This window comes from Anomaloglossus baeobatrachus, chromosome 3 (assembly GCF_048569485.1).
Source record: "Anomaloglossus baeobatrachus isolate aAnoBae1 chromosome 3, aAnoBae1.hap1, whole genome shotgun sequence".
Taxonomy (NCBI): Eukaryota; Metazoa; Chordata; class Amphibia; order Anura; family Aromobatidae; genus Anomaloglossus; species Anomaloglossus baeobatrachus.
The window spans coordinates 164,770,510-164,780,124 of NC_134355.1; the positions used below are offsets into that span (position 1 = coordinate 164,770,510).

The 9,615-nt window shown below is 52.7% G+C and overlaps 1 protein-coding gene across 1 annotated transcript in view; it reads right to left on the reverse strand.

Moving 5' to 3' along the window:
* Positions 1-8,622, reverse strand: part of MTRF1L (mitochondrial translation release factor 1 like) — a 43,420-nt gene extending 34,798 nt beyond the window's left edge. Inside the window, exons 1-2 of the mRNA XM_075338167.1 lie at positions 8,189-8,622; positions 2,821-2,900 (exon numbers count right to left, since the gene is read on the reverse strand). Of these exons, the coding sequence (XP_075194282.1) occupies positions 2,821-2,900; positions 8,189-8,549 (441 nt within the window). The 5' untranslated portion in view covers positions 8,550-8,622. The remainder of the gene's footprint in view (positions 1-2,820; positions 2,901-8,188) is intronic.
* Between the last annotated feature and the right edge of the window lie 993 nt (positions 8,623-9,615).

The window sequence follows — 9,615 nt, forward strand, 5'->3', positions numbered from 1 at the left end:
CTAGGCAGCGGAAATAGCAGAGTCAGCTTGCTGTGTCCAGCCACACAGGTGCCATGTTCAACTCAGAGCCTGCAAAGAGGGGCTGAGGAATTGTGCCTCTGCCCTGGGCTCTGGAAAATCGGTGTCTGTGGGACCCGTCGTCCAGTAAAAGGCAGCCCAGGATCCAGCGTCGCAGGAGGGGGTACGTGGAGGCAACACTCCACGTTCCCGCCCGTTGATGGTATTGGGAGATCGGTCCCAAAAGGAAACCGTCGCCCTCAAAAAAATAACAAAACCTTGAAAGATGTGCCTCCTACAGACACTAAGCTAAAACTGGGGTTGCCTGGCCCGGCCAGGGGGTGTATACTGCAGAGGAGGAGCTATGCTTTTGCATCTACTTAGTGTCCTCCTATTGATAGGCAGCATAACACCCATGGTCCTGTGTCCCCCAATGAGGCGTCAGAGAAATATTACTAGTTTCTTCTTTGGGTTGGTGGGAGTAATGGGAAAAGAAGGGTTTGGTTTTTTAAATGGCATTAGTGACATGTTAAAGTTGTTGTTTGGAGAAAGCAAGTTCTCCCCAGAGAATCCGCACTGATGAGCAGAATGGCGAATTCGTATCCCCCTTATATTGTGCGACTGCTGCTCCATTCTTTCCCTATGGGGCTACCAAGCTCTGAGCTCGGCTTCATTCTCCAGCCCCATGCTAAGTGAATGGAGCAGCGGTTGGAGAGCCAGTCTGCTGCTTCATTTTGAAAAGAAATCAAATTCCCCCTCTGATGCCGCGGTCTCTTTGAAAGCAGCATCTGGGGGTTACATTGGTGGGATCAGGGTGCAGCAGTTTCATCTGAAGCCCATCTGTGCGAATCAGTCGTGCTAGTGGAGAACCTGTGTAATCACCATAATGTATATATCCATTATGGAGCAGTAATAAAAGAAAGTCTGCCACCAGCATAATATAGTGGTGATTGCAGCGCTGTCTCACTTACTGGGCTGCTTGCTGTAATTTTGATAATCTCCTGGTCATAAATAGTGATTTTATCAGTGAAGGCCTAGTATACCTGCTGCCAGGTAGTCCTCCATATTCATAAGCTTTGTATAATCCCCACCTTCACCACACCACTGATTGGCAGCATTCTGCCTATGCACAGTATACACAGAAAGCTGTCAATCAGTGGTGTGGTTGGTATTATACAGGGGTCAGCATTTAGGGAACTGCTAAATCTGATGCAGATAAAATTATTTTATAAAAAAAAAAAAGTCACCAAGCAGCTCAGTGACATCGCTGGAATCAGGGTCTCTGCTGCTACATCAAGCTGCTCTCAGCCAGGGCAGCAAATACCTGGTGACAGACTGCCTTTAAAAGGGAATCTGTCACCAGGTTTTTGCTACCCCACCTCAGAGAAGTACTGTATAATCTAGAGACAGAGACCCTGATTCCAGTGATGTGTCACTTACTGAGCTGCTCTATGTCATTTTGATAAAATCAATGTTTTCTCTGCTGCAGATCTAGCAGTTATACAGAGCTCCTGAATATGCTGGACTGACAGCACGCCAAGTAGTCCTCTAATGATAATCTACTGCTGATTAAACAGTGATTTTATCAAAACTACACTAAGCAGCCCAGTAAGTGACATCGCTGGAATCAGGGTCTCTGCCTCGACATTATGCTGCTCTCAGATGGAGTGGCAAAAACCTGGTGACAGATTCCCTTTAACTCATGACTAATGTATACTAGAAAGGGCACCTGAAATATATCTGTAAATTGTGTTTTCCTTTCCATTTGAATTATTTTACACTTTGGACATTTTGTTTTCCTACAAAGGAGCAGCAGTTTGGACTGGCAGTGGCTTTTTTTTAAAAAAAAAAATAAATGCACAATGTGTTTCCTATAAGGTAATAGACGATATTTGTGGGCATTTCAATATCAATATCATTTTTTCATTGCCACTTTCCCTGGTTTACTAGCCCCAGCCACAGAGTGGGTTTGGCCTCCTCCCCCCACTGCTGAGCTGGTCTGGGCCTGTGGCCTCCTCCCCCCCACTGCTGAGCTGGTCTGGGCCTGTGGCCTCCTCTTCCCCACTGCCGAGCTGGTCTGGGTCTGTGGCCTCCTCCCCCCACTGCTGAGCTGGCCTGCGGCCTCCTCCCCTCCACTGCTGAGCTGGTCTGGGCCTGTGGCCTCCTCTTCCCCACTGCTGAGCTGGTCTGGGCCTGTGGCCTCCTCCCCCCCACTGCTGAGCTGGTCTGGGCCTGTGGCCTCCTCCCCCCCACTGCTGAGCTGGTCTGGGCCTGTGGCCTCCTCCCCCCCCACTGCTGAGCTGGTCTGGGCCTGTGGCCTCCTCCCCCCCCCACTGCTGAGCTGGCCTGGGCCTGTGGCCTCCTCCCCCCCACTGCTGAGCTGGTCTGGGCCTGTGGCCTCCTCCCCCCCACTGCTGAGCTGGTCTGGGCCTGTGGCCTCCTCCCCCCCACTGCTGAGCTGGTCTGGGCCTGTGGCCTCCTCCCCCCCACTGCTGAGCTGGTCTGGGCCTGTGGCCTCCTCCCCCCCCACTGCTGAGCTGGTCTGGGCCTGTGGCCTCCTCCCCCCCCACTGCTGAGCTGGTCTGGGCCTGTGGCCTCCCCCCCCCCCCCACTGCTGAGCTGGCCTGGGCCTGTGGCCTCCTCCCCCCACTGCTGACCTGGTCTTGGCCTGTAGCTCCATCCCAGTCCTCGGTGATCATGGAATCGCCAGCACTGAAGCATTATTTGGCAGTTGCCACGATGTGGAGCCACTTATATTGGTTTTTCAGAAATCTCCCCACTATGTACCACATGCCAAACTGAAGAAATGAAGCCATACGACACCTTGTATCTCAGGCTGATGATCTCCTCCTCGCAGGAAGCCATTTCTGCTGTCGCCAGAGATTTTAGATCTTCATTTTCCTCTGTAAATGAAACAACGAAAAACTGATATATTAAACCCTGGGCCCTTTATGTAAACACATTTATTTTACCACATTTCTATCGTTTCTTTTTTTATTTTTTAGGCCACAGTCACATGAGGGCATGTTTTTTTTCAGGTTGAGATGCATTTGTCAGCCATCATTTTGGTGGTTCAAAGGACAGAATCACTCAGACTAAACATCCAGGCGGCCCGGCCCCTCCTCAGCAGTGACGTTCTAAATTGTCACCATATAGGAGCGCAGGTACACTCAATATATATCTGTGGGAGGGGGATCCTCAGTTCTCCCATACACTTGTGCTATTTGTGGAAAATCCACAGGTAAAAAAAATGCACATACAGTACAGACCAAAAGTTTGGACACATCTTCTCATCTCTAGAACAACTGTTAAGAGGAGACTTTGTGCAGCAGGCCTTGATGGTAAAATAGCTGCTAGGAAACCACTGCTAAGGACAGGCAAGAAGCAGAAGAGACTTGTTTGGGCTAAAGAACACAAGGAATGAACATTAGACCAGTGGAAATCTGTGCTTTGGTCTGATAAGTCCAAATTTGAGATCTTTGGATCCAACCACCGTGTCTTTGTAGAAAAGGTGAACGGATGGACTCTACATGGCTGGTTCCCACCGTGAAGCATGGAGGAGGAGGTGTGATGGTGTGTGGGTGCTTTGCTGGTGACACTGTTGGGGATTTATTCAAAATTGAAGGCATACTGAACCAGCATGCCTACCACAGCATCTTGCAGCGGCATGCTATTCCATCAGGTTTGCATTTAGTTGGACCATCATTTATTTTTAAACAGGACAATGACCCCAAACACACCTCCAGGCTGTGTAAGGGCTATTTGACTAAGGAGAGTGATGGGGTGCTACGCCAGATGACCTGGCCTCCACAGTCACCAGACCTGAACCCAATGGAGATGGTTTGGGGTGAGCTGGACCGCAGAGTGAAGGCAAAAGGGCCAACAAGTGCTAAGCATCTCTGGGAACTCCTTCAAGACTGGTGGAAGACCATTTCCGGTGACTACCTCTTGAAGCTCATCAAGAGAATGCCAAGACTGTGCAAAGTTGTAATGAAAGCAAAAGGTGGCTACTTTGAAGAACCTAGAATATAAGACATATTTTCAGTTGTTTCACACTAAGTATTTCATTCCACATGTGTTAATTCATAGTTTTGATGCATTCAATGGGAAACTACAATTTTGAGAGTCCTGAAAATAAAGAAAACTCTTTGAATGAGAAGGTGTGTCCAAATGTTTGGTCTGTACTGTACGTTTTTAGAGGGTTCATGTGGCGGAAGCGCATCAAAAATGCTTGTAATCCACAATTCACAGTATCAATACAGTTTTGTCAAAACCAAATATCAGGAAGCATCAAAAACAAAGTAGTGACTTGTGTAACGAGCATAATGGAAGTCAGTGGAAAAAAAATGCTCAAGGTCCCCATTGACTTCCATTATTCCAGTGTCCGACTGCTGGTTATGAGTACCGCGCACCCAAGCATGGTAAGTGTTAATAAATTGTTAGAACACACTGTAATACTCCAGTGCTAACAGGCTTTGCCTGACAATTAGCCAATCAGGCCTCACCTCCAGCGGGATCTGATTGGCTGAGAGATATGGCAGACGCTGAGAGATATGGCAGACGCTGAGCCCACTGTCAAGCGGCCCTGTTGCTATAGCGACTATCAGCACCTCATTTTAGTGCTGCAGGGGGCTGACACACTGAGTGGTCGCCCCTCGTCAGCTCCTCACGTGCAGCTGTCATTAGTGGTTAAGGTGCTGAGATCAGCCCTAGGTCAGTTTTCCACAGTTGCAGCAAGATGGCTCCTGTTCCACCCATCAGACGCAACTGTATGCCCAAAGGGGGAGGCAAGAGGTGTGGCGGGCCGATTAGTCAGTGCCATCAAGATGGTGCCTCCTCCATTTTTAAAGATTGGTAACATTATCAATTTTACACCAATAGACCTGTGTGAGGCTTGTTTTTTCCATGGCGAGCTGACGTTTTTATTGATACCGTCGTTGTGGCTTATTAGAGATCAGTGACCCCGAACAGTAAAGTTTGGGGTTCATACTGAACATGGACTTTACAAAAACTGTGTCCAAGTTTGGAGTTCGGGTGCTGTACATGTGCTTAGGTACACTTAGGGCTCAGCTCAGTGGAGCTGAATGGCGCACACGGAGGGTGAAAACGTTATCGGATGTAGGGTGTGCAGAAAAAAATATTTATGAAGAAACCTCACACTCCCTCCCCAAACCCCCCCCCAGAAGTGATCTGTTTATGGCTGGCTGTATGTAGGCGGAGACCTGACCTGCCCAATCAGTGACTTCCAATAAGGTTCAGGTCAAGAGCAAGTCCAGAACAGATCTGTATCTAAGGCCCCCTTCACACGTCCGTGTCTCCGGTACGTGTTTGGTCCATTTCCTCACGTACCGGAGACACGGGCACACATAGACCCATTAAAATCAATGGGTCTGCACTCATGTGCGTGTTTTGCCATGGACTGTGTCCGTATGGCGGCATATGTGTGCGCCACACGTAGACATGTCCGTTTTTCTGGGTGTCACACAGATGTGATCCGTGTGACACGCACCGGAGAAAACACACGTGTTTGTGAAATAAAAAGAATTTCTATACTCACCTTCTCCAGCCCTGCTGTCTCTGCCGTTGCTGTCACTTCCTTCCGACCCCCGCTCATTATGCTCATTGCATATTCACTCCACTGCGGGCCGGAAGCAGCAGCAGCGGGGAGTCAGACCGCAGATCAGAACCACGGACAGCGGCAACTGGGACAGGTGAGCAGAAAGTTCCTGTTCTCCGTGTGTTATCACGGATAACACACGTGTGCTATAAACACGGCACATGGAGGGCCATACGCACCGTCAACACGTCCGTAAAAACGTGTGTGATTTTCATGGACGTGTGAAAGAGGCCTAAAGTCCAGCTGTACCCACCGAACCGAACATCCACTCATCTCTACTTCTTATTGGATTTTGGTGTTGTTGTTGACTGAAAAAAAAAAAAAAAAAAAAAAAAAAAAACCACAATCCGGGCGTTTTAATTTTTTTCCCCCAGTTTATTGATCGGATTATTTTTTGATGGATCGGCCTTTTATAAACATGGAGATACCAAATAATGATATTTATTTATAGTGGGGGACAGCGGGGCTTTTTTATTTTTATAAACACTTTATTTTGTTGTCTCCTCGGAGGCTTGGAATTTGCGGTCGTCTAGTCATGTATAGTGAAGAGATGAGTGCATGGATGTGTGATTGGACTCTACTTGACTTCCACAAACATCTGCATTTACCAAAATGGCATTTTTAGGAATTAGTTTTCCACATGGATTTAACAGCCGGTTGACATTTTTCTAAACCATAAAAGGGCCATCAAAAGGTTAAAAAAAAAAATCCAACTGCACACCTCACCGACCTCTGTCCGGCCCTCGACGCATCTTCTAATCCCGCCACTCGCGAGAGGCAAGTGGTGGTCACACCGCAGTATATAGGACAGGTCACATCTCCTATGAGCACCGCCACAGTGTGATCTTTACAGGAGCAGCGTCATGGCAGACACAAGGGTCTTCACACAAAGCCATGTTCCAGATGACAGTGCCCTAGGACCAGGAGGGTGGCTCCGAATGGCAGTGCCCTAGGACCAGGAGGGTGGCTCCGAATGGCAGTGCCCTAGGACCAGGAGGGTGGCTCCGAATGGCAGTGCCCTAGGACCAGGAGGGTGGCTCCGAATGGCAGTGCCCTAGGACCAGGAGGGTGGCTCCGAATGGCAGTGCCCTAGGACCAGGAGGGTGGCTCCAAATGGCAGTGCCCTAGGACCAGGAGGGTGGCTCCAAATGGCAGTGCCCTAGGACCAGGAGGGTGGCTCCGAATGGCAGTGCCCTGGGACCAAGAGGGTGGCTCTGAATGGCAATGCCATGGGACCAAGAGGGTGGCTCTGAATGGCAGTGCCATGGGACCAAGAGGGTGGCTCTGAATGGCAGTGCCATGGGACCAAGAGGGTGGCTCTGAATGGCAATGCCATGGGACCAAGAGGGTGGCTCTGAATGGCAGTGCCATGGGACCAAGAGGGTGGCTCCGAATGGCAGTGCCATGGGACCAGAAGGGTGGCTCCGAATGGCAGTGCCATGGGACCAGAAGGGTGGCTCCGAATGGCAGTGCCATGGGACCAGAAGGGTGGCTCCGAATGGCAGTGCCATGGGACCAGAAGGGTGGCTCCGAATGGCAGTGCCATGGGACCAGAAGGGTGGCTCCGAATGGCAGTGCCATGGGACCAGAAGGGTGGCTCCGAATGGCAGTGCCATGGGACCAGAAGGGTGGCTCCGAATGGCAGTGCCATGGGACCAGAAGGGTGGCTCCGAATGGCAGTGCCATGGGACCAGAAGGGTGGCTCCGAATGGCAGTGCCCTGGGACCAGGAGGGTGGCTGCGAATGGCAGTGCCCTGGGACCAGGAGGGTGGCTGCGAATGGCAGTGCCCTGGGACCAGGAGGGTGGCTCCGAATGGCAGTGCCCTAGGACCAGGAGGGTGGCTCCGAATGGCAGTGCCCTAGGACCAGGAGGGTGGCTCCGAATGGCAGTGCCCTGGGACCAAGAGGGTGGCTCTGAATGGCAATGCCATGGGACCAAGAGGGTGGCTCTGAATGGCAATGCCATGGGACCAAGAGGGTGGCTCTAAATGGCAGTGCCATGGGACCAAGAGGGTGGCTCTGAATGGCAGTGCCATGGGACCAGAAGGGTGGCTCTGAATGGCAGTGCCATGGGACCAGAAGGGTGGCTCTGAATGGCAGTGCCATGGGACCAGAAGGGTGGCTCTGAATGGCAGTGCCATGGGACCAAGAGGGTGGCTCTAAATGGCAGTGCCATGGGACCAGAAGGGTGGCTCTGAATGGCAGTGCCATGGGACCAGAAGGGTGGCTCTGAATGGCAGTGCCATGGGGCCAGGAGGGTGGCTCTGAATGGCAGTGCCATGGGACCAAGAGGGTGGCTCTAAATGGCAGTGCCATGGGACCAGAAGGGTGGCTCTGAATGGCAGTGCCATGGGACCAGGAGGGTGGCTCTGAATGGCAGTGCCATGGGGCCAGGAGGGTGGCTCTGAATGGCAGTGCCATGGGACCAGGAGGGTGGCTCTGAATGGCAGTGCCATGGGACCAGGAGGGTGGCTCTGAATGGCAGTGCCATGGGACCAGGAGGGTGGCTCTGAATGGCAGTGCCATGGGACCAGGAGGGTGACTATGCCCTCCTCTTGATGGCATCATACCCACCTGTCAGGAGTTGCTTGAGCTCCTGCAGTTCCTTCTCTTTGCCCCTCAGTTCCTGCAGGACTGGGAGAAGCCGCTTCACCTCCACCGGATCACTCCGCTCAGGACACGACCCCGGGACCACCGCATCCCGTCCATCCACTGCCCCCAACTCCTCCAGACGCCGGAGATAATTCGTCCACGCATCGCTCCTGATCAGCTCCTCCAGCCGTGGAGGGCGGCCACCATCAGACAGCGCCCGGCTTCCCAGGATCCTCTGCCCCAGCACGGAACCCTTGATTACAACATTACTCCTATTTCCCCACAGATTTCTTCGGAATGTGCGAACTCCGCATAGAACACACCGGGAGAGGCTGGGGAGCATGACTCGCTGCACTTTCACCTTTACACTGCACGTCAATGATGCGCCGCCATATTGTGACTGGCAACACAGAGCGGAGCGCGTCCTCTTGCGCCATCGTGTGGTAATGCTAGAGTAATGCAATTACATATCTGCTACAACGGCCGGTGACTAATGACTGTGACATGTGCGCTCCCGGTGCTTATACTTGCAGTTGCTTTTCCGGTGTCCTCTCCTCAGACTCTCGGTGGAGCAGCTCCTTGTGCTGGGATGGAGACCTTATTATGTGCGGACATTCAGCTCCTGCTGATCAGGGACAGGCGGCTCTGGGTGCAGGGTGCAGAACCAGTGACAGGCGGCTCTGGGTGCAGGGTCAGAACCAGTGACAGGCGGCTCTGGGTGCAGGGTGCAGAACCAGTGACAGGCGGCTCTGGGTGCAGGGTGCAGAACCAGTGACAGGTGGCTCTGGGTGCAGGGTCAGAACCAGTGACAGGCGGCTCTGGGTGCAGGGTGCAGAACCAGTGACAGGCGGCTCTGGGTGCAGGGTCAGAACCAGTGACAGGTGGCTCTGGGTGCAGGGTCAGAACCAGTGACAGGCGGCTCTGGGTGCAGGGTCAGAACCAGTGACAGGCGGCTCTGGGTGCAGGGTCAGAACCAGTGACAGGCGGCTCTGGGTGCAGGGTCAGAACCAGTGACAGGCGGCTCTGGGTGCAGGGTGCAGAACCAGTGACAAGGGGCTCTGGGTGCAGGGTCAGAACCAGTGACAGGCGGCTCTGGGTGCAGGGTTCAGAACCAGTGACAGGCGGCTCTGGGTGCAGGGTCAGAACCAGTGACAGGCGGCTCTGGGTGCAGGGTGCAGTACCAGTGACAGGCGGCTCTGGGTGCAGGGTCAGAACCAGTGACAGGCGGCTCTGGGTGCAGGGTGCAGAACCAGTGACAGGCGGCTCTGGGTGCAGGGTCAGAACCAGTGACAGGCGGCTCTGGGTGCAGGGTGCAGAACCAGTGACAGGCGGCTCTGGGTGCAGGGTCAGAACCAGTGACAGGCGGCTCTGGGTGCAGGGTCAGAACCAGTGACAGGCGGCTCTGGGTG